Source organism: Pelodiscus sinensis, chromosome 10 (assembly GCF_052426305.1).
Source record: "Pelodiscus sinensis isolate ZL-2025 chromosome 10, ASM5242630v1, whole genome shotgun sequence".
NCBI classification, from domain to species: Eukaryota; Metazoa; Chordata; order Testudines; family Trionychidae; genus Pelodiscus; species Pelodiscus sinensis.
The window spans coordinates 11,191,032-11,215,945 of record NC_143061.1 but is presented as its reverse complement, the minus strand read 5'-3'; the positions used below and the strand labels follow the sequence as shown (position 1 = coordinate 11,215,945).

At 43.2% G+C, this 24,914-nt stretch overlaps 1 protein-coding gene across 1 annotated transcript in view; it reads right to left on the bottom strand.

Moving 5' to 3' along the window:
* Nucleotides 1-1,368: 1,368 nt before the first annotated feature.
* PEX5L (peroxisomal biogenesis factor 5 like) overlaps nucleotides 1,369-24,914 on the bottom strand; it is a 77,082-nt gene continuing 53,536 nt past the window's right edge. The window contains exons 7-13 of the mRNA XM_075938036.2: nucleotides 12,289-12,405; nucleotides 10,901-11,044; nucleotides 7,154-7,224; nucleotides 5,128-5,325; nucleotides 3,198-3,363; nucleotides 2,677-2,834; nucleotides 1,369-1,574 (exon numbers count right to left, since the gene is read on the bottom strand). Coding sequence (XP_075794151.1) covers nucleotides 1,370-1,574; nucleotides 2,677-2,834; nucleotides 3,198-3,363; nucleotides 5,128-5,325; nucleotides 7,154-7,224; nucleotides 10,901-11,044; nucleotides 12,289-12,405 — 1,059 coding nt within the window. The 3' untranslated portion in view covers nucleotide 1,369. The remainder of the gene's footprint in view (nucleotides 1,575-2,676; nucleotides 2,835-3,197; nucleotides 3,364-5,127; nucleotides 5,326-7,153; nucleotides 7,225-10,900; nucleotides 11,045-12,288; nucleotides 12,406-24,914) is intronic.

The window sequence follows — 24,914 nt, the reverse complement described above, 5'->3', positions numbered from 1 at the left end:
TAATCTGTTTTGTGTGTGTGTGTGTGTATGTGTGTGTGTGTGAATCTACCACTATACATGTAATAAATATTTTATTCACTTGAGGCTATGACTGATCCCCTATTTGCATTTTTAAACACTAGGATGTGGAAAGCTCGCTCTCTAGTGTCAAGAAGTTATATTTGGTCCTTTATGCCAACATGGCTATATATATCGATCCTTAAATCTGACATTCCTACTTTATAAATAAATAAAAGCACAGCGTGCATTTACAAAGAGATTAAAGTGCTTATGCACATGCAGAGGCCCTAAACCTACCAGGACCTTTCACCTAGGCAGAGTCCTGCTCTTTACAGGTTTGGGGCCATAATTGGTACAAACCACAAAAATTCTAGTGCAAATTACTGCGTCTGCTGACAAAGCTCATCTCTCTAGTAAACCAAAAGCCCTGAATTGTAAACCCTCCATATGCAGAATTCCTCTTGAATTTAGGGTTGCCAGATGGTTTAACCAAAAAGCGAACACGGTCCCTCCTCCACAAAAAAAAAAAAAAAAATCACCGGGGAAAAAATTCTGTTGAGGAAAAAAAGGGAGACCAAAGTTAAGAAAAAAAAAAAAAGCAAAAGCAAAGCGCTGTGCCTTTAAATAGCCCCACACTTCTCACCTCCTCACTCCCCTTCCCTTGCCAGATGCGGCAGGAGAAAATTAACCGGATGGGGGACATGAATACTGGACTGTCTGGGTGAATACCGGACACCTGGCAACCCTATTTGAATTCCATCGCCGAGGGCCTATGTATTGAGTCCAAAAGTAAAACTGAATCAAGGTAGCTTTACAAACAAAGCTATTATTGATTGTCAGCTAATATATCACCACAAAATATGTCTATTGTACATGTACTGCCTATCAAAGCCATGTGGAAGTAGGACCTTAAAGGAAGTGGCTTAAAAAAAGGTATAGGGATTCCACATTGTAGGGGCATGCAGTGTCAATTTAGTGCAATGAGCAATAAGGTTCCTTGAAGGTGCTGTTTCCCACTCTCATGTGCAACAATGATTATTATGTTTTGTCTTAAATATATTTTCTCTCTATGTGTGAATATATATAGGAATATCTTGCATGAGATGAAGGTTCTTCAGGTATGACTGCTTCATCTAGTTCAAATCTTTGTCAGATTAGCTGTTGTTCATTTTAATCCTTCATTTGAGTTCAATACTATTTACAAAGTTTTGTGCTTTTGAAGATTTCCAGGAATTGGGTGATGTCTGGTAGAATTTCCCCTAGTGTTCTATGGCCCAGGATCTTTTGGAACATGTCCTTGGTCTTTTTGAAACCAGCAAAGAAAGAGTTTTTCATTTCCTAATACATCTTAGTGACTTGGCTGTTTTTTTTATGGCTCTAAGTTAAAAGCTCTTAATAGAACATCCAGATCACCCAAATTAGCAGCTTGAAATAGTTCTGGCTGGTCCATCATAGACAGAGCGATTCTGAGAGCTGACCAGATATTGCCTGAAATTTCCGGCTGTGGAACCTGCTGTTGATTCCTGCTCTTTCTTTGCAAACTGAGAGCAGTGAGAAAATTGCTGACAGCCTCTCTGTTGGGGGAGGAAAGAAAGGCAACATATACATATTACAACATAATCTCTTATATTTTAAAAAATAAAGTCTATTTTGTCTTCTAAGGCATTACAGTAAAATCAAACATATTATATGACAACATGGGAGACCACAATCTCTTTGTAGTATTTTTGCTTGATCTGCCTTTAACAATTCTGGCCACAAGTGTTGCTATAGTACTTTATTGTTATGCATAAAAAACGCTGTAATGCAGAGATGAAAAGTTCTCCAGGCACTTGAGTAGGTTCCTTACTGTGATTATGAATTCCATTATACACCTGCCTCGTTATCTTAATTGTATTGTTTACACTTGGGACTCTTTTTACACAGACCTGGATTTTACCCTGGATTCACAGGGTATTTAAATGTCTATTAAACCACAGACTTTCAAAATTTTGGTAAAAAAATGTCCATTAAAGATTTTCCAGTGACAACAGTTACTTATCAACATGGACATTTGCAAGTGAAACATCAGTTTCTGACTAATATTTTCTACTTTCTACAATTTGAAGAACATTGTTTCATCCAAACTTTCATTTTTTATCCCCCCGTGACAAAAGTCAGAAAAAGAGCATATCATTTTTGTTGAAATTATTCACGGGAAAACTTTTTTCCCCCAATCAACTCTGAAAACAAGGTCTCCTGACTCCCATCCTCACGCTCCATCTTTATTGCCTTATAATGTTTTTTCTGACAAAATATGGTATTTGGGTATAGGCCCTGAATCAGCAAACCACTTACACACATGCCTAACTTTAAGCATGTGATGATAGTCCCATTGTGTGTACTGGGATTACTCATCTGTTTCAATACCTTGCTGAATTGGGGCCTTGACTTTTTGTAACATAATTCTTTAATTGTTTTATTATATTGTACAATGAACTGCTGTGCAGGAAGGGTAACTCATAAAAGTATACTTATATATATATATCTCATTTTCTAAAGCGCTTTACAAATATTCAAACTATATAACAATATCTTAAATCACAGCTCAGAATGCATGCTATCGACTTTTTGCTGAAAAATAAAAGCCCACCTTACTTCTGGCTTTAAATGTTGACATTCTTTTTCATAACTCACCTGTAAGCTCCTAGGTTGATGCAGCTTATTCCCAAATTATAACGGGACCTAATGAAGCCTGGCTGAATTTCTAAAGCTCTGGTGTAAGCTTCTACAGCTTCCTCACTTCGATCCCCATTTGCCAAAGTTGCTCCAAGGCGGTTCCATAAGGAATAATCCTGATAACAGAATGAGAGGTTTCTACTACTGGTTCAAGACAGAGGAATATGGGAACTTCCCCGCCCTCCTAAGTAATGAAGAATACAGAAAATACTTTTATTCTCTGTTAAATGGTGTGAAATATGAGGCTCTGACTCATGAGTCTAGACAACTTCATAAAATTAATCAGCGCAGCCAAAAATTGGACACGCATAAATTTGTTTCTCAGTAAGACACTCTTGCAATTAACATTTCTATTTCAGGTATTACAATTTTAATGACTGAAGAGACATCTCATTAATACTGGTCAGCTCTAAGTGGGAAGGGAAGAAAGTGGCTTGTAAAATGAAACTTTTTTTTAAATGCAAAAACATAGTAAGTACCTCAGGCCGAACAGTTAAGGCAGCATTAAATGCATCTATTGCTCTGTTAAATTCTCTATTCAGATGAAAGAGCACTCCGAGTCCTGTTTGCAAGTCAGGGTCTATCATCTCCCCATTCTGGTGAGCTGCCTCCAGGTACAATTCCTTTACTTCTTCGAGTAATGAACTAGAAAAAGGTAAAAAATAACAACAAGCTGCATCTTAAAGTTCTTTGTAAATGCTACTACCCAGCCAGCAATTCAAGTCTTTATACTACTCTAAAACATGCAAATAGACATCTTCCACTTGATTGTTGTAATGATTCATTCTGATTCTAGTTGAGGGCTGACCAGTAGAGTTCAAATGCAGGCCTGCAAATGGGGCAAGGGAGAGTGCAGCTTCACCGGGGCCTGGTGATTCAAAGGGGTCCAGGCCCCCAGACACTGCTACTGTGGCAGAAGTCGTGGCTGGAGCCCTGGGCCTTTTAAAGTGCCTCAGGAGTGCCACACTGTGTGCTCCGGGTGGCTCTGAGGGCTGGGATGGAGGAGCATTGCCATGCTCTGGGTGGCACAGAGGGCTGGCTGCCCCAGCTCCGCCCTTTCTGCCTGAGGGCCTGCCCTTTCCATGAGCATGGAACTGGCCCCTATACTATTTGAAACCCAGGAGCCCACGCAGGCTGTCTGTTCCCCTGTTCAAAGATCCAGAAGCACTAAGTCAAAGTGCTGCTGAAAACAGCTATATCTAAAATATAGGCTGTAAAGAGCTGTGGAAGTGGGATCAGTTCTCCCAGGTGCTCTAAGAAATGGACTAGATTAATGCAAAGAAACCGGCTTGGCAAGCAATCCTTAAGTGTCTTGGATCAAGATTTTGAAATCCACATCCAAGATTTCAAAGACAGATGCCAAAATTTAGATTCCTTAATTCACAGAAGCAAAATGCAGGACAATGTAGCACTTTAAAGACTAACAAGATGGTTTATTAGATGATGAGCTTTCGTGGGCCAGACCCACTTCCTCAGATCAAATAGTGGAAGAAAGTAGTCACAACCATATATACCAAAGGATACAATTTAAAAAAAATGAACAAATATGAAAAGGACAAATCACATTGCAGAACAGAAGGGGGATGCGGGGGGGTGGGAAGGGGGAGGAAGGAAGGTAAGTGTCTGTGAATTGCTGATATTAAAGGTAGGGAGAGTGGGATCTTTGTGAGTTAATGGTATTACAGGTGATAATTGGGGGGTTATGCGGGGGTCAATTTTCCCATTGAAAATAATGGAAAAGGCGGGGGGTTGTGTTTCAAGCGGTGGTGTCTTTTGGGACTGGGTCATAAGGTTGGGGGAGAAAGGGGACTAGGTTACAGCAGGGAGAGAAGGTGTTTTGTCTCTGGGGAAGGGAAGGGGAGGAAAGGGGAGGAGGATTGGGTTGGGAGTATGCCTCTCTGACGGGTCTGCCAGGACTCGCACTGTGTCCGGCGAGGAGGGGTCGCCGGGGAACGGCACGGCGAGCAGCGAACCCTCTGCCACATTGCAAGGAGGCGGGGGAAGCCCCGCACAGCCACTGGCAACAGGCCGGCTGGGGAAATCGTGTTATTCTGGGGATGGATGGTCGTGTAATTCAAAAAACGTTCCCTAAAAAAAAAATCTTGCTATTGCGAAAACATGTTAAGTGGGCACGTGTTAAATGAGGAATTACTGTATGCTTACTGGAGGACTCTTACACTTTCCTCTGAAGGAGCTGGCAGTGGCCACTGTCAGAGACAAGATAATGGACTAATGGACCTTGGGTCTTATCAGGGATTACAATTCTTAGATTTCTATGTAACTTAAAAAATATCTGTTGAGCTGCTCACTGTACATTTGAGAAACTCCATTGAAATCAATGGAAGTTAGAAGCCAAAATACCTTAGAGAATCTGGGCCTAACTTCTTCAGGATGCTAGTCCAGGTTTACCTTTCTTTTGATGACTCAGACATTCTCCTGGTAAGTGCTGGAGACCCTCTTTTGCTCTTCATTATATACTTGTATTTTGGGTTCTGCTTCAACCAGTTTCTTAAAGCTTCACAGGCCTCCTGTTGATGGCTGGTATTGGTGAAGCTCACAGCCAAAGCCATCAGAGCTTTTAAGTTGTTTGGCTGTAGCTGCAAGCACCTAAAAAGAGAAGAAAAACATGTTTGTTTCTTTTAGCAAAATGCGGTTAATCAATTCTTCCAACACAGAGGCTGCTCCTGCAACCCTTACTCACGCAAGTCGTGCTTGGGGCTTGCAGGGGACTGCTTGTGTGTGTAAAGAACCACTCACATGAGTAAGGATTGCAGAATCTTGGAGCAGGGAATTTGCCTTGATTTTGTGTGTTATGTGCCAGCTCTGCTTATGGCATTGAATAAATAAAAAGCTAATACTTCCTATGCTTTCTGTTATCATCATGGCATAGTAAATGTGGGAGGATGCCTTTTTTAATAGCACCTGCCTAGTAAAAAAAAAAGAAGACTTCTGAGTAACCTAGAACTGGGCACTTGTATCAGGGTATTTGGCTATGTACAAAGATATTTTGAAGCTTGAAACCAAAGCCCATCCTTTTCAATGGAACAGCTGGGCCAGATTCTGCTCTCAGGTGCCACATCTTTGCTAATCTAGAGTCAGCTCAGTGGCTTCTGGGGATCTTCTTCAGCTACCATAATGCAGAGGAGACTGTGGCCCACTGTATTTGTCAGTGGCATTGCTGTATGTTTTGGAATATCAGTGACAAACTTGTCAGGAAACCCTTTGGATATCTATGCAGGTAAGGAAACGATTGCATTACATATAAATGAGTTATAATAATTGAAGTATCCTTAGGTAAATTGGCTTGAATGTTAACATAGCTAATGCAATTAAGTTTGGAGTGCGTACTTGGTTACAAGTGGAATATAGTGCAGCAACACTCGCTACAGTTAAAGGCACACTAATAAGGCTAACATTTAGGAATAGGCATTTGCTTAACAGGTATAGCATAATCATATTCTCATCAACCTTGCAATGTTCTCCATCAATTAGTATTCAGTTGCTGAGAGGAACTCTGTCCAATTAAGGGAACATTTTCATTAAGACAGCAACCTTTAGAAAACATACCACGTGTCTAGAATATTGAAAAGATATTTTATTTGTATTGTGCTTAATGCATGTGTGTTGTCACATCATGGGCGGTGGGTAATGAAGGCCAGGGAAGGCATTGCCTACCCAAAGAGACAAGGGTGACCTGGCCCCACCTCACCCTAGGTCAGGCCCCCTGCCTACCTGTGTGCAGCAGACTGCCCTTGGCCAGTCGCTGGGGCTGGCTTCTGAAAGGAGCAGCTGGGGGTTGAGTCTGGGAATATGGCCTGTACTTCCTACCGCCCCCCCCCCCCCCCAGCTCCCAGCACTTTGGGCCTGGGAAGGCTGGGGCTATGCTGCTGCCTGGCTGCTCAGTGCTCTGGAACTGGAAAGGCTGGGGCCGTGTGGCTGCCTGGTGGTGGCTGTGCTACCTGGAAACCCAGCCCTCTGGACTGGGTAACCTTGGGCAGGGGCCAGTCAGTGGCTACAATGGAGGCGGGGTTGGAGGTGCAGGACAGGGACCAGCGGCTACCAAAAGGCAGGGTGGGCTCTGGTGGGCATGGAAGGGATGTCGTTTTGGGTGGAAGGGGCGGGGCTGGGAGGAGCTAGCCTCCCAAAGCCAGCCATTCACCCACCCATGTGTGACCTGTAGGTTTTCTTCTGTTTTTACATTTATTTAATGTATTATATTATATTTACTATTGCAGTTAATGCCATACAAATACAATATCATGCCTGCAGAGTTACTATGAAGACTAGCGGTAGCATATCTCTTCCACATGCTGGTCATTCTGCCTGCCGCCTATTAAATATAAAAGGTCAGAACACAAATGTGAGATGAAATACACACAGGCATCCATTAACTAACATTGATAGAATCCATTTTTTGGCAACAATCTGCATCTACCTTTGGAGGGCAACAATAGCTCCCTGTTCATTTTCATTCTCTGCCTGCGATATACCAAGAAACTGCCAGGCCTGCAAAAAAAAAAAAAAAATCACATGTTCTCAAGCACAATTGGCATTACAGAGCAATAGCTCTCTGCTTGCTTAAATAAATGGATACAGATAGACAGCAACATGCATCTAACACTGATCTCGTACTTCTATTGCCAATACACCAACAGTACAAACCAAACTGATTTGGGGTATCTTTAGGCCATGGGTACCCATGTGAAATTGCCACTGAAGTTGATGGTGATTCTGCACTGTCAGATCCCATATGGTTTTCTCAGAGGTGAGCTATTGCACATTCTAAATGGATTTTGATGTCACAAGATTTTAACTGAACATGCTGAAAAAAATTAATTTGTCCCCTACAGCGTGAGGGGGATTTGACACCATCATTTTGTAGTATCAGGTACATATGGTAGTAGACACAGTGGGACTCAGATACCCATGCAGAACTGTTAACTTTAGGTGCAGTGGTACATGCCTATCTGAGCACAGACTTTAGAACATTATGTTGTATCCCACACTTTCTTTTCCATTGGTTTCAGTGAAGCTTTAGCACAGGGGTAGGGAACCTTTTTTGGGTTGGGGGACACTGACCCACAAAAATCAGTTGGGGGCCACACACCACACAAATGAGAAGCAAAAACAAACAAAAAAACCCTCACTAATGTGGCCCCCCAATTTCCCTCCGACACCAGAATCTCTGTGGGCCCAAGCTAGTAGATTTTGGGTTCTCCAGGCCCATGGTAGGGGGGCTGGGGCACCAGCACAGATTCTGCAATGCTGGGGGCAGCCCTGAGCCTTGGAGGTAGGGTTCCCAGGTGTCCGATATTCACCTGGACAGTCCGGTATTTGCAGGCTCCATCCGGTAAAACAAAAAAACCCCCAGGAAATACCCGACAGGAAATACCGGACATTTTACATGTTTCCCTCGGATGGAAGCCCGGTGGGGACAATTTTCCCCTCCCATGTCTGGTGGGGGCGGGGGAGTGAGGAGCGCAGCAGAGTCATTGCGAAGAGGGGCAGGAAGGAGCACTTGCCAGGTGCCACACAAGAGGGGCGCTGGGCTGAGGTGGGAGTGGAGTGCATGCTGCTCTGGGCCACATGACCAGCAGAGACCTGGGAGCTGGCCACGTGATGCCTCCCTCTACACACTGTGAGCTGGGCCGGGCTGCAGGAGCAGTGACTTTAAAAGTAAGATTAACTTACCGGCCGTCCTGTTCCTCCGGTGCCTTGCTCTGCGGGGTGGGGGAATTTGATTGGGGTGGGGTGCTCCTGGACCTGGGGATGCCTGGCTCAGGGGGAGGGGTGAGTGCACTGCGATGGGGAACACTGAGGAGGGCCTGGCTCTGAGGGAGGGGTGAGTGCATTGGGATGGGGAAACTGGGGGGCCTGGCTCAGGGGGAGGGGTGGGTGCCTTGGTTAGTGTGTGGCCCCAAATTAGAGGGAGTGGTGCAACTTTTGCTTAACAACTTTGGTCTCCCCCTTTTTTTTGCTCGACAGAATTTTTCCCTGGGGGTTTTTTTTGGGCGGGGGGGATGTTTTGGTATTTTTTTGGTAAACCATCTGGCAACCCTACTTGGGGGGCCGGATCCAGACCCTGAGCCTGAGGTTCCCCACCCCTGCTATAGCAAGTTATGACAGCTGATAGTCTGATCCCCTAATATTTTCCCTCTTACACAGTGAAAGGGATGAGCTTCTCCTAAAACAGCCCTAGCTTTTAAGATAGGATGTACACCCCATGTCAGGCATGGAAGAGCTGAATTAAGCAGGGTGATCCCAATCAGCTAATTAAGCTTCAAATGCAGGAAATTTGGGCTGTGTGGAGAGAACTAATTAGAAAAAAGCTCAGTTGTGAGGTAACAGGTAGAGCTTCTGTAAAGCCAGCAGCAGCATGGGAGGAAGCCTTTAATCTCCTCCACCAAGCAGGCTGAGGCAAAAGTACCTGAGAGAGGGGAGTTGGATGCGAAAGGCTGAAGAATGAAAAGCTTGGAGAAGCAGTCGAGGGGTGAGAGCAGTAAGGTTAGTGTAGCTGCCGAGCTTCACTGCTTGTTATAGGGCCCTGGACTGGAACCCAGTGTAGAGCATGGTCCTTTCATCCACTGCAGAATGGTGGTAGTAGTGAATGGGAAGACTTCCTGAAACTCTGTGGGAGGGATAAGGTAGCCAGAGCAGGTAGGGTGTGAGGGTTACCTGACACTGCCAGTGCAGAAGGACTATGCAAAGACTTAGGGTAAAACAGAGTGACTTAGCTGCAGGGCTGAGTCAGGAGCGAGCCATATTGTGAGAAGAAAGGGGGCACTGAAATGGGGTGGCGCTAATCACCAGAAGGAGATGCTGGGCATGGTGAGTAGAACAGCCTGTGTTAAGTATAGAGGCTGAAATGGTCCTTTTAACACAAGCTTAATGCAAATAACAAACATTTATACGTCTATTAAACTACTGACATTCCATTATCTTTCTGATGTCTAAGCATGACAGATGCCTGAAATACTGTAGTGTAGTAAACATCAGTATTCTAATAACACCTGTGGTGACTTATTTCAGTTTCACTGTTATTCTTCAGACAAATTGCATCCTGTTAGTCAAGTACATTGTGTAATCCTTTTCTTACCACTCTTTAGGACTCAATCTTTGGTTCCTCCTTTCTCTCACTTCACTTTTAGGCTATTTTTCAGTGCTCCCAAATCCCACATTTCATTGCTTCCACATCAGTTTCAGCTCTAAAATTCCAATCACTCATTGCCTTTTAACATTACATACCCGAAACACACAGCAGATGGAGCACTTTCAGTCATGGAGCCTTACAAATATCTAACAGCCCTAGCTTTTGCTAAACAATACCTTTTCACACTAGTGTACTTCCCGGTTTTAGCTTTTTTTTTTTTTTAACTAAACAAATAGAACTCATTGTTCAATTGTCTGTTCCAAAATCACTCCTTGTCTCCCAGTTGATACTAAAAGCTCTCTAAAGTAGAAAGCACAATGTATATAGATGTTTCCTTTTTGTTTAAGTGGGTACGGGTAAATGTAACAGTTCTCTGTATCTACCACAATTAATTCTGCTGCCATTTCTCAGCATCTTCTGTTTCCTTGCCCATATTCCCATGTGTTTCTGAGATTGTTTACAAACAGAAATGCCATAATGTTTGCTAGGAACCTGGAGAATATTCTAGAGCTAGTGGAAATTTTCTGGACATGTGGGTTTTTTAATGGATTTCTTTGTGAAAAACTGTTGAAATTCCCCCCCCCCCTCATTGTGCCTAACCCCTCCCAACTAAAGAAATACTTGAAAAAGTATATATTGAAAACATCCAAAAATTTGAAAATGGTTATAAGCTTTTCATGTGCCAGAATTTTTGGTAGCTAAAAATTGATCACATCCAATAATTTTTTTTAATAATGCTTTAAGGTCTTTTTTGAGAGAAAATCAAACTTCTCCCACGCTTTATCTTCAATTCTAACCTTGGAAGTTTTGAAACACTACACAATTTTTCATTGTTTGATCAGGTCTACTTCATTTAAAGTATGTGATACTTCATACACATCACTACCTTCCACTTGGTTTCATGTAATCACCACTGCCAAAGGTTTTAACCTTGAACCCCCCCCCCCCCATGCTTGCTCTTCTAGGTGAAGTGAGACACTTCCAGCTACCTCCCCTCCCTTGATTAAAAGATAGTGAAAAGAGAGTGAATACCTCAGCATCACCAGGATCTTGTAGAACAGCCGCTTCCAGGTATAAGATAGTGAGGGGCAGGTCTCCTTCTTTCAGTTTTTTCAGTCCCTCCTCAAAAGCACCAGGCCACTCTCTGAAAGGGTTGTCAGTATGAAAATAATAGCCCTGGAGCAGACAGTTAATGGTTTGATGATGAAACTCAGTAGCAAGGACTATTAAGTACATACATTTAAATAGCTCATTTCCCAGCTAGGTGTAAAACTTCTGTGCTGTATGAAAGTGGAATGAGTTCCTTTGTGAAGTTTTAATAATAATAAAAAAGCATAAAACTCTGGTTCCACTCCAATAACAGCCCCAGGCACTTATGTTATTGGGCCTTCATATTTATCTTAGTTTCCAAGAATGTATTGACTTAAGAGATAGAGGTGGTCTACTGTGTAGGAAGGGACTATTTCAATGAAACCAGGAAACTTGGGCACAAAGAGCATATCTCACATTGACTAGCTTCCCCCCACTACTTTCAACTCCTTGTGACACAGTCTGAAATCTTCAATGAGCACCTAAAATGCAGCTCAACACGCACTTGAATTTGTTCTAGGTTTGAAACAGAGTTCGCCTCGCTCTGTGACTTCAACTCAGTTTGTGTCAGTCAATGAAGCCTGGTCATCTCTGCCTGGGGTGTATGTGCTCTCAGGCAATGTGCTTTTATGGGAGAGAAATTGAAGCATGAATAAGGACTGCAGAAACTGGGTCATAAATCCTAAGGATCCAAATTTTAGGGTTGTCCAATTCACCTTCCTGCCAATGCAAGATACAGGCAGTCCCCGACTTACGCGGATCCGACTTATGTCGGATCCGCACTTACGAACGGGGCTTTCTCGCCCCGGAGGTCGAGGTAGCGGATTTACCTTTGATTTAGGACAGATGTGGGGAACCTCCACCTTGCAGGCCGCATGCACTGGCGGGCCACCAGATGGTTTGTTTACCCGAACGTCCTCTGGCACAGAGCCTGGCAGCTCCCAATGGGCAGGAATGGCAAATCATAGCTAATGGGAGCTCGATGCCTGCAGAAGCTCAGATAAACTACCTGACGGAGGTTCCCCATCCCAATTTAGGGCCTGATTTCAAAAGTGTTCAGCATCTAGCAGCTCCCATCGTGACACCTATAGCTGGATTTTCCAAAGAGTTCAGGTCCCAACATGTTCTCAGACTGCTGAGCTCTTGTGAAAATGTGGCCCTTAGGTGTCTAAATGGGGGCTGAACTCTTCTGAGAGATTTCCCCACTCAGTCACACTCTACCTGCCACTAAAGGCAAGAATTTCCTCCTTCTCTCATAGACACTGAGGTGAGTGACTGCTCTAAAACTGGCCCAGAAAGGACGTGCTGTGTTAGTGGGTGACTGAGGTTACCTTCTCACTGGTCGAGACGGTGATTTGGCCACGTGCTTCCTGGTTGTCTGAAATCCAGTTTCGTTGAGCCATTTCTTCCCACTCAGCTTGCATCTTATCCCAAAACTCTGTGTCTGACTAGGAAAGGAAAGGGAAAAGAGAGGAAAAAAATTAAAAGAAACTTTGTAAGAAATGTTATAACCCCCAACTTGCTTTTGATTCTCCAAAAATGCAAACAGAGGGTCATCTTCAAATGACTTCAGCTGGTGTTAAATTTTCAAGGTTCTAAGTTTAAGCTTTAGTGACAAAAGGTGAAAGGAACAATGACAGAGTTGAGGAGTATCTCCTATTGTCTGACTATCTTGGGGGACATTAAGCCCTGGTCTACACTAGGACTTTAGTTTGAAATGACTTCACCCTCTGGATCAAATTTATAAGTGGAATAACTACTGAACTTGTATTTAAATAATGAACCTTGGAATTAAAAATCTGTACTCCTGATGAAAAGCAGGAACACTAATTCCGAAATAGTTATTTTGAAATAACGGTTGTGTGGATGCTCTGATGCTGCTATTTTGAACTAACTATGCCCTAGTACTTCCTGGGGCTCTCAGTCCGAGGTAACACATCCACATTAACAGAGCCTGCCTTGGACTAATTTTGAAGCTTCCCTGTAGTGTGGACATGCTAGTTTGAATCTGTTAAATTAGGAATTAAGTCACATTTACTAATTTTGAAGTAGTTTCCTAATGTAGACATGGCCTTAGTGTAAAACCCTGTCTGGAACAGGCAGGACACTCGTGTCCTCCTCAGTTATAAATTTCAAGAACATTTTAGAAGTATGATCTAGTAGTTACCACCCAGGACTAGAGCTGTTCTCCTAACTTACTGTATGATTTTGGGCAAATTGCAGATTTTCATCTCTAAAGAAAAAGAGTTCAGTAGCACTTGAAAGCTTGTCTCCTTCACCAATAGACTATACTCCAATAAAAGATACTACCCCCCCTTTGTCTGTCTAGTCTAAATCCTGATATTCTGACGTGTATAATCCTTGCCCACTTCAGAGCAATGTAGTGAATCTTAATGTTTGTCCAAGTGGGGTGAGGTTATCAGCTGAAAAAATAAAATGTTAAGAACCATAACTGAACATTCTGATCTGAAATTGATTTCTATGCATCTACTGTCAGAAACTAGCTCACAGACTCTAAAGAACACTGCTAAATCAGTGTCAAGTGTAAAACTAAACCAGAGATTGCAGCAGATAAGAACATTAAGGGAGGTCAGATTTTTGGCTTTGTATTACTTGACATTATCACTTTAAATCTTTATTCATAATAAAGACCATACAATCAAGTTCAGTGCACTGGAAGTGGCAGGAGCTTTGGGGAGGAGTTATAAAAGATGCTATATAAACTCAAGATTATTATCAGAACATGTGTTTCTTATTTGTGGTTCTTCTTGCCATGTTGTTTCTTGATGAAAATAAATATAGGTGAGTCATAAACAGGTGTTTATAGCATTAAAACATCAACCACGGTTCTGGTGGTAATCAATCAGCACTTAGAATGCTTACAATTCTTAGCAATTTAAATTTTGGAAGTTTTCACAATCAGCATTTATAATTTTGAAGGGAATCATGATTCAGGACATCCCCAAAACTTCCAGGAGCTGCATAGTCATTGCTTGCCCCTTCATGCTCACTGCTCTGGGAAATATGGGAATTGGGAGATCGGTGCAGGGGCGGTGAGTGTATTTAGCTCTGAAGTTCTGGGAAGTTACCAGGCTCTGGAGTTGATAGTGGAGCTACTCAAATACTCATGTGTTATAAATGTTAAACACTCGAAACATTTATTCATTTAAATGGTTAGTGGCTTAGCCAATGGGTGTAACTTTTTACTCCACCACACATCAAGCAGAGGAATAAGGTCCATGCCTGACTCTAGCACTCATTACCATGGGGGACTTTGGAGTTAACCTTAAATGGGCAGAGCAAACCATTAGGGTGATTAAATGATCCATTATTATATGGCTGTGAGGAATTGGTTAGATGTGTCAGTTGTTCATTTGAAGACTTTCTAACATTTCAGCCTCAGTTCCTTGGGAGCAAAGGAGAGATTTTGTATCTATTCCCAGCAGAAACTGAATATAGAGACATAACTCACCATGGGGGGAGAATGGTATAGAGCCAGCATATGAGCTCCTCTGCAGTCTGCAGTCCAGCCTTCCTGCTGTTGTCATGGGAGACATGTCTGGGAATAGGATGGATGGACTGAATTGTGCTATGTCCCAGTCATCTCTGGTTGTAGTGTTGGCCTCTTATGGCCATTGGCAGTGGGTGTAATTTGCAGCAGCCTTCAGGCTGATCTAAATTATGCCAGGGGATCATCTTGGTGTGCTGCCTGGCCAGGATTGGCAGAGCATGAAAGCTACATTTGCAGCTCCCCATCTTGGGCTATGAACTTTATGGTTTTAGCAGAGGATTTAAAGCATTGGTTTGTTCTTTGCAAAGAGGTTAAATCTCTTGAGAAGTCTTAATATATTTTCCCTTGTGGTAGCTGGATTCCATTCAGACAGAATATTGACCTTAACTCTTATGGTAAGGAGATTTTATTTAACTGAGACTTATAAAATACCCACAGCACCTGCCCCATTTTCTCTGGCTGTTGATGTAATCTCAAATACATAATAAACTTTCAGTTCCTTTCCATGTCAGGTCTGATTCTACCAGTATCTCACATTGAGTAGTATGTCTCTCCATCAATAATCCCCCTAGTTAGTTAAGTTTGGACCCTTATTTAATTAAATTTCATCTTTTATAGGTGAGTTACTTTAACACAAACCCCTTTATCATACAAGGTAGCATATGTTCTGCGTGGTGCAGGATTTATTGTAGTTTAAGCTCCCTCTTTGGCAATAGAAGCAAATATTTACATAAAATGAATGCACTGAAGCTGTCCCTTCCAAAAAGCCAGCTGAGCACATATGATGCTAAAGAATGCAAACAAAACAGCTCAGAAGAGAATAACTATCCTATGCCAGGAGCTTTCAAACTCTGGGTCACAGCTTGTAAGGGCATGCTGCTAGCTGGCTGCAAGATACTTTGTTTACGTGCACCTCTGTGGGTACAGGTAATCACAGCTCCCATTGGCTGTGGATCTCCATTCCTGGCCAATGGGAGCTGCAGGAAGTGGTGTGACCCAGGACACCACTTCCTGCAATTCCCATTGGCTGAGAACGGTGATCTGTGGCCAATGAGAGCTGTGATCGCTCATACCTTTGGAGGTGCAGGTAAACAGAGCATCTTGCAGCCAGCTAGTGGATTGACCTTCTAAGTCATGAACCAGAGTTTGAAAACGCCTGACCTATGCCTTTTGATGCATTGAGCATCAAGTCTCAGCTTCATAGAGAAGGAAGAAGAAATCTTAGGTACATCTACACTGCAAATAAAATCATGTGAGTCTCAGAGCCTTGGACAACTGACTCAATCCTGCTGTAAGGAGATAAAAATAATGTTGATGTTCCCATTTGAGCTGGAGCCAGGCTCTGAAACCCAGCAATGGAGAGGAGGGGGTGTTGCTTGGAGTCTAGGCTCCAGTCTGAGCAGGAATGTCTACACTGCTATTTTTAGCTCTGTAGTGAGAGCACCACAAGCCCAAATCAGTTGATGCAGGGGCTGAGAGATACTGCTGTGGGGGTGTTATGTTTTGCAGTGCAGACATAGCTTTAGAGTCAGGATGTTTACTCAAGTGGAATAATGTAAATGAAGCTTTGTGTTGTAGGCTGATAACTCCTAACATTGCATCATATGTTGTATCAAAGAGAGATCTGCAGTAGCTAGTTAAATATTATAGCAATGAGAACAGTGAGACGTTCAAAAGAAAGGAAAAGAGGCAACTACAGAACAAAAACATTAGGGCTACGTCTACACTGGCCCCTTTTCCGGAAGGGGCATGTAAATTTCACTAGTCGTCGTAGGGAAATCCGCGGGGGATTTAAATATCCCCCGCGGCATTTAAATAAAAATGTCCGCCGCTTTTTTCCGGCTTTTAAAAAAGCCGGAAAAGAGCGTCTAGACTGGCCCCGATCCTCCGGAAAAAGTGCCCTTTTCCGGAGGGTCTTATTCCTACTTCAAAGTAGGAATAAGACCCTCCGGAAAAGGGCACTTTTTCCGGAGGATCGGGGCCAGTCTAGACGCTCTTTTCCGGCTTTTTTAAAAGCCGGAAAAAAGCGGCGGACATTTTTATTTAAATGCCGCGGGGGATATTTAAATCCCCCGCGGATTTCCCTACGACGACTAGTGAAATTTACATGCCCCTTCCGGAAAAGGGGCCAGTGTAGACGTAGCCTAGGGCTATGTCTACACTGCAGGCTTCTTGCGCAAGAACTGTTTTACGCAAGAGTTCTTGTGCAAAAAGTCTTCCCCAGGAGTGCATCAACACTGCCATGTGCTTTTGCACAAGAGTGTCCATGGTAGTGTGGCTGCTCTCTTGCGCAAGAAAGCTCTGATGGCCATTTTAGCCATAGAGCTTTCTTTCACAAGAAATTCATGTTGCCTGTCTACACTGCCTTCTTGTGGAAGAGCTCTTGCGCAAGAGGGCTTATTCCTCATGGGGAGAGGAATAACTCTTCTGGAAGAAGCCCTGTTTTCCGACGCTGTACTGTAAATTTACTTGCGCAAGTACGCGCTTGCAGTGTAGACACTCTGCAAGTTTTTGTGCAAGAACAGCTGTTATTGCGCAAAAAAACCTGCAGTGTAGACATAGCCTAGGAGTCTGAAATGAAACTGAAGCTTTCTCTACATTACACAGCCTTTAGCAACATGGCCACATCGAAACAGCCATGTCACTAAAAGTTGAGCAGTGTAAATGCTGTTTGCCAGCACTTTTTGCTGACAAAATACTTCCAGTACAAGTGGCATTTGTGGGGCTGACAGGAAAGAACTCCTGGAAAAACCACACTGTTCATACAGCCACTTGCTGTGGCAAAATGTTTGTCTTTTTTGGGGGGGAGCGGAAGGGGAGGGCATTTTGTCACGCGTGAATGACAAAAGTGGGGTTGCTCAATTGGCAGTATAGACAAAGCCTGAAATTTGGTGGGTTTAATAAACAGTGAAGCAATGACTGAGGTCTCCGCAAATGAATGCTGAGAAATGAAAGAGAATAGAGAAAAAAAATCTATAATTTGTATACTACAAGTTAAGGTGCCATATCTCACCAACCACGTGCTAGAAGAAAATGGGAATAAGAAATCCCAAAGAAGAGTGCATCTCTAGGTCTTTGCGGATATGCTCCAGTTCCTCCTGCTGGAAAAATTCACTGGATGGCCAAATCTTCACTGCACTGAAATTGCTAAGTGCTCAGTACCTGAGTTTGCTTTGGCAGTGAGGTGTTAATGTGAATAATATCAATGATTTTGATAGGACTATTACAGGAGAGAAGCACTGATAGTCTTGTAAGGACTGTTAGGGTGCATTTACACTGCATCGTTAATTCAAGTTAACTAGTGTTATTTTGAAATAACAATGCAAGTGTCTACACAGCCATTCTGTTATTTCAAAGTTTTTAAATGAGAGATGGCTTATTCCAAAATCTGTACACCTCATTCTACAAGAATAACGCCTATTCCGAAATAGCTATTTCAAAATAAGGCATGTGTATATACTCTACTGCTGCTATTTTGAAATAGCCCCTCACCAGGGCCATTCTAAGTTATTCCTCCCCAGTGCCTCCTGGGGCTTTAAATCAAGATAGCACGTCTACATTAGGGAAGCCTTCTTTAGACTAATTTTGAGGCTTCCCTGTAGTGTAGGTGTGCTATTTCGAAATAAGATATTTCAGAATAACTATTCCAGAATAGTTTTTCAAAATAAGCGTGCAGTGTAGACATACCCTTAGGCTCATCCCTAGATGTGCTTTTGATATGAACAGAATTACAATGTGCAAAGTGTTGAGTATGACCAAAGCTCATCTGTACTAGTATGACTTATATCTCAACAGAGTTTAGTGACAGACTAAAAGTGCAGACTAAATCCAAGTTTGAGTCAGCAGTACAAGTATTAAAGAACATGAGAACAGCCATAGTGGGTCAGACCGAAGGTCTAGCTAGCTCAGTATCCTGTCTTCCAACAATAGCCAATGCCAGGTGGCCCAGAGGGAATGAACAGAACTATGTGACACTAGATATAAAGGGATGGGAAGACTTGTGCTCATAAGGAAGTGATTGTTACAATTTATAAGACAGTTTTTATATAACCACTAGTAGCATGCCTATTTATCTAGAGGGCTATTAAGGCATTTGTCATGTGCCAGCCATCCAGGCAGCTTTTGGACGCCAATATCCAGTATTTTTTTTTCTCTGACTGTATTTAACAGCTTCAAACCTCTCAGAACTGTACAATTATTGATCATTGATGGTACATGCCGTATTTCTCTGTGGAATTAGGATTCCTGTGTATGTCATCCACTCTAGGACAGAGAAGATACACATCTCCTGGTAAGAATTCTGAGTTTAACTCAGGGGTTATGTGTAAAATTCCCATATATAGGTATATATTAGGTACTGTGTGCATGGGAAGCTGGCCACGCCACTGCAATAGATCTATTAATCTGCCAGGATCCCTTTTTGTCGGGGCATTCCAGTAAAAAAACTGGATGCCTGGCCACCCTACGTTCAACCTTTCTGACTACTGTACCCTTTCCAGGAGTTGGATTTGTCTTGCATACCTCAAGTTTAATCTCACTTAAAAAACCACTCACTTACAAAATTGGACATAAAAATACAAGTGTCACAATATGCGTTTACTTAAACATTGCTGCTTGTTCCTTTTTTACCATGTAATTATAAAATAAATCAGTTGGAACAGAAATTTTACTTACAATTCCATGTATAGCACATAGAGCTATATAAACAAGTCATTGCATAACAATTTAGTTGGTACTGATTTCGTTAGTGCTTTTCATGTAGCCTGTTGTAAAATTAGGCAAATATTTAGATGAGTGGATGTACCCCCTGAAAGACCTCAGCATACCCACGCAGGTAGACGTACCCCTGGCTGAGAACCACTAATCTACAGCAGGAGAGAGTTCCACTGGCATTGCATTAACTCGAAGAGGAAAATTGTGTTTGGAATAGTTCTGCAGAATCCTAGAAATGTTAAATCCATGTAGCTAAGCACAGCATGTTGCAAAATCACTCACTGCTGAACACATGTAAAAATCTGCTGCTCAACAGGAATCAAATAAATTGGATACTTTCAAAGTATAGACTTTTTTCTAAAACCCCTCTAATCTGCTTAAATTAATTGTTCTAAACATTCTCTGTTCTGTACTGAAAGCAGCCTAGTTAGTTCAGTTATGTAGCCAACACACTGTTGCTATGCTATGCGTTACAGTTTAGGGCACTGCTGGGTGACATGCTAAACCCTGAGAAACACCATTCAGTGGCAGTGAATCAACTCTAATGATGTGGATCAATATTTAATAGGTGTTCTAGGGATGGTGGTTTCAAAAGCACTGAGCGTTGAATTGATTCTGCTCCCATTGGTATCAACAAGAACAGTTAGGCTATGTCTACACTTGCGGCTTCTTGTACAAGTACGGCCGTTCTTGCGCATGAATCTGCAAAGCATCCACACCGCCTGCCCGCTCTTGCGCAAGTAAATTTACAGTACAGCGTGGTAAGAGAGGGCTCCTTGCGCAAGAGCTACGCTCTCTTGCGCAGGAGCTCTTGAGCAAGAGGGTAGTGTGGACGCTTGGCAGGGATTTCTTGCACAAGAAAGCCCTATGGCTAAAATGGTCATCAGAGCTTTCTTGCGCAAGAGAGCATCCACACTGCCATGGGCGCTCTTGCACAAAAGCACAGCTCACACATGGCAGTGTGGACGTCTTCTTGCGCAAGACTTCTTGCACAAGAAAACTTGCGCAAGATGTTGTTGCGCAAGAACCTGCCAGTGTAGACATAGCCTTAGGGTTTGTCTACCCTGCTAAAATAGTTGGCTGTGTCTACACTGGGCCACTTATTCCGGAAAAGCAGCCGCTTTTCCGGAATAGCTTGCCAGCTGTCTACACTGGCCGCTTGCTTTTCCGGAAAAGCAATGACGATCTACTGTAAAATTGTCAGTGTTTTTCCGGAAAAACTATGCTGCTCCCGTTCGGGTAAAAGTCCTTTTCCAGAAAAACTATTCCGGAAAAGGGCCAGTGTAGACAGCACAGTAGTCTCTTCCGCAAAAAAGCCCCAATCGCGAAAATGACGATCGGGGCTTTTTTCCGGAAAAGCGCGTCTACATTGGCCACGGACACTTTTCCGGAAAAAGTGCTTTTCCGGAAAAGCATCCTGCCAATGTAGATGTGCTTTTTCCAGAAATACTTATAACGGAAAACTGTTCCGTTTTAAGCATTTCCGGAAAAGGGTGCCAGTGTAGACGTAGCCGTTATATTATTAATTCAGACTAGCTAATTCACAGCAGAGCTGACAGCCTCCATGGGCCCCAGAGCAAAGTGTAGGGGAGTGTGTGGGGGGGCTCAGCTCTGTGCTCCTGGAAGGGGTGTGACTTCGGGTGGAAAGGGCAGGGCCAGGAGCAGCCTGGTCTCTGTGCTGCCCAGATCACACTGAGCCTCCAGTCTGCAGAGCCACCTGGAGCATGCAGTGCAGCACTCCAATTGCAATTTAACGGGGCCTGGGTTCTGGCTGCCATCGCTGTTACTGTGGCAGTGGTGGCAGCTGGAGCATCGGGCCCTTTGAATCCCCAGGCCCTGGGAGCAGTTGCTCCCATTGCCCCCCTTTCAGCTGGCCTCCTAATTCACATTCAAATAGCACTGAATACACGGCAACTTCGCTTTTAATTGGGATTAGCAGCTTCACTTCAAGCAGGAAGTGAAACTCATGTCAAGTTGCCACAGCTTCTCAGCTGTTTTAACCCACATTTGTTAATGGGGGTTAGCTTGCCTGAGGTAAGAACACATTGGCTTTGTGCAGTGCAGCCCTTAGTGCAATGCCAAGTGCTTTTAAAGATATCACCCCCTAATGTCAGGACTCACTTCCAATCCTTCCCATTGATTTGCTGTATTGGGGGAGGGGGGAGAAGGAGGCAGTTGCCCTGGGGCCAGGCAGCTCAAAAGGGCCTAGAGCCCTGGCTGCTGCTGCTGCTACCACAGGAGCATCAGTGGACAGAGCCCTGAACCCTTTAAATTGCTAGTGTCACATGTTGTTCTGAAGTCACCTATTGGTATGCCACTGTCCTGTGTTTTGCTACTACATACTCGGTGCTTTTTTTGTTTTGTTTAAAAAAAAAAACAACCAACAACAACCTGGGGTGGGGCCGGCATTGCCCCTTTAAGACACGCAGCCCAGACGACTGTCAGACATTTGCGTACAGAGGTGCCAGTACACGAATGTCTACCCTACTGTAAACTAGTGCATTGGGCTATGCTCTATCCTCAGTGTTGCTTCGCAACTCTGAGAGAGTCTCTCACAACTCATGTTTTCACATTCCTGGATTCCTTTTTTTTAACCAGTTGGGATAAATCACATGGGACTGTAAAACTGTCACTGTTAATAAATTTATGAATAAACCCACCCAAGGGTGAGAATTTGCCTCAGGCCCTCTATTTTGAGAGGGCTCCCAAAATGATGGGGGCCATACCGAATTTGAGTAAGTGGCAATGCAACCTGGCCGTGGGGTTGGAAGACTGCCAGTGTTTGTGTGAGGAACAACTTGCCTGCTCCAGCTATGCCCAAATCACTATTGCCACCACTGAGATCATTGCACTAGGCTTGAAGTGACCTACCAGGCAGAGAACCTGTAGGTGAGAGAGTGGTTGGAGCTGTGGAAGAGGCAGGAATAGGAGTGGAAGGCCCTGTAGCCAGACAGGAATCCCCCCCCCCCCCCCCCCCCCCCCCCCCTGCCTCCATAACATCCATCTTTGCTTGCCTGGAGCACACAGGGCATAGACAGAGCAGTAAAATCAGCATAGTCTTTGATGCCTTGACAGAAGGCCTGGATATGCTGGTTGTTGTGAAACAGAGATACGCCAATTGCTGACCAAGATGCTGCCGAGGAGTGCCCTTGACTGAAACCTATATTGATACGAATGCACACTGTCCGGGGGGGGAGGAATCTCCCGCCCAGTAAAAAAAAGTCCAGTACTCACAATTTAGTTCTCTCTCTTGCAAGTGTAAATTAAGTTGAAACTCCCATGTAAGAACTGGCGTCACAAAGACGGACCAACACAATTTGGCATCTTAGATAAGAAAGAGGATACGGCCACCTATGGGTATAAAGATGGGTCCAGCAGCACACTTACTCTGAGCATCAATCTACCATCTATCTGCTGGTTGGGTTAGGTGATTGGCCTCCCGAGGTTCCACAGGGACGCCCACCTCGTATTCGTCTTTCCTAGGAATTGAGAGACCGACCCTAGCCTGATACACTGGAGTCGAGAGGCATAGAAGGGGGTAAAAATTGTACCTGGATGTGTCCTTTGTCTCAAGTGTACACATAGATTTAGAGCTCTTTAAAGATTAAGCAGTCACTTGGTACCATTCTTTCTATTTTCTATCTTTATTTTCTTTGTAACCATTGTTAAGATCTATATTTGCTAGCAGTTAAGAAATAGAGCAATAGCCATTGTAACCATATGATTTATAAGCTTCTTTAGTAAACCTGTAACTGTTTAAGCTTTAACCTGACTCCTTCAGTTGCTGTAACAGAACCAAACACTATTTAAAAGAACTCCAGCCGGTCATAAGGGACAGATACAGGCAGAGCTGGGCATTTGGATCGTGTCACTTCCAGGGGACAGATCCGTAGGGGCATCTCTCAGCCTTCCCTAGGCTGCCCGTTGTGAAGGGATCATGTATCCTAGCAGTCAAAATCTGAGGTGTAATAAGCTCTCCCTGTAAACTCTGGGACGTCTGTCAGCCTGTTGGCTGCCCACTGCGAAGGGACCTGTTCCTAGCAGTCAAAGACACGGACGTTAAACTTCTTGGGGTGCCCGTCAGCCTTCCCTAGGCTGCCCGCTGCGACGGGACCTTGTGTCCCAGCAGTTGAAGTCTCGGGTGTAACATGCACGCACTGCCCTGACCATCGGCTGACAGGCCCCTCTGATTGCCATTCCTTTAGAGAGGACAGCAATCCCACAAAACTTGGCCCCTTCTAAAAGTCTCTCCCTTTCTTAAATACTTTAGTCTTCATGGTCATTTTTTTTAAAGGTGGAAGCCTGGGTTTCTGATTTTGCCCCGGATCCCTGAAAATCTCTGTGTGACCCTTCAAAAGTGTGGATCACAACAATCATCTTGTAGTCATGAGTACCAAAACCTCCTTTTCTAGAAGGAAAAATACTGGCAGCTAAACAGATTTTATTTTTAAAGGCTGTGAAAACATATACGGTGTCTTCTCTAATCTCTTTTTCTGTGCATACACACGTATGGATAAGATAGTATTCAAATCTAACTTACAGAGAGACAGGAAAAATAGCCAAGCCTGCAAGCACTTAAGTTACTGCAAGCATATCCCTTAAATTTCTAATAGATATAATTCGCTCCAATTTATGATCTAAAGATTGTCTGAGGGCGTGAATCTCTGTAAGCCTCTTTAAGAAGAAATTAGCACATAGGCCTACTTGCAGCACAAGTTTTGACAACCTGAAATGATTCCCAAGGTGAACCATGGTTAGGAGATGGTTTGGCATCTTCACTATCTGGATTGTTAATAAATCTTTTTCACAAAGGTGTAACAGATCTTGAAATTTGCTTCCTCTTCATGATTAGATCTGTGACTAATCTCACCATTTCAAGCTTTCTATAATAATTTTCAAGTGAGACATCAAGAACATAAAAATGAATTTTTGGACAGTGTTTAGCTAATTCTTCTGAGCTTGATTCTCAAGCACACTCACTTCCTTACTGCTTTGCTCTGACCAGAATGGCAATTCAAGACCCTTTTTCCTTTTGTCCTTTCCTTTTTTCAACTCTTCAGATAAAAACATGCCTTGTATGCTCCTGAAACATCTTTTCCTTTACATTTTAACCATTTGGTTCAAGTTGGTATATTAAACAGAAAACATTACTTTGCCAGCTACACAGTTAGTCTTTTAATTTGATTAGCTTTCAATAACTGTTTTCCAGAATACATTAAGGCATTTCAATAATCTATCCTTGTTGCCTCAGAATGACCTTGTTAATGTGCAGGTTCATTTTATACTGTATTCCTCTCCTTGACTTGTAAACTCTTTCAGTGGCATCTTCCAATTTATTAGTTTCTACCAGTCACCGTTAGGCTGAACACTGATTTTTCCAACAGTGACTTTAATACTGATGGTGTCACTGAGAACTCTGTTATCAGATTTCTTGCTACTGACTACAGCACAAGTGCCCCATTTTGTGCTCATGAAGTGACTTAAAATATAGAGAAATTTGAGCAGGAGAGGTTTTAAAGCACCTCTAGCATGATGTGGAACACCCCTCCCTCTCCCTTCCCCCCCACAAAAAAAAGCCTTTCATGAATAACCAACAGTTCTTGATAAATAATCTGTGACCAGGAATAAAGAGTCAGTGCTTTTAGAAGGTAACAGAGAAATGCGTTCAGGGTACGATTTGTAGAACTGAACTCTAGTTAATTTCTTCTTTCTCTGGACTTGTTAGCTGAGGCA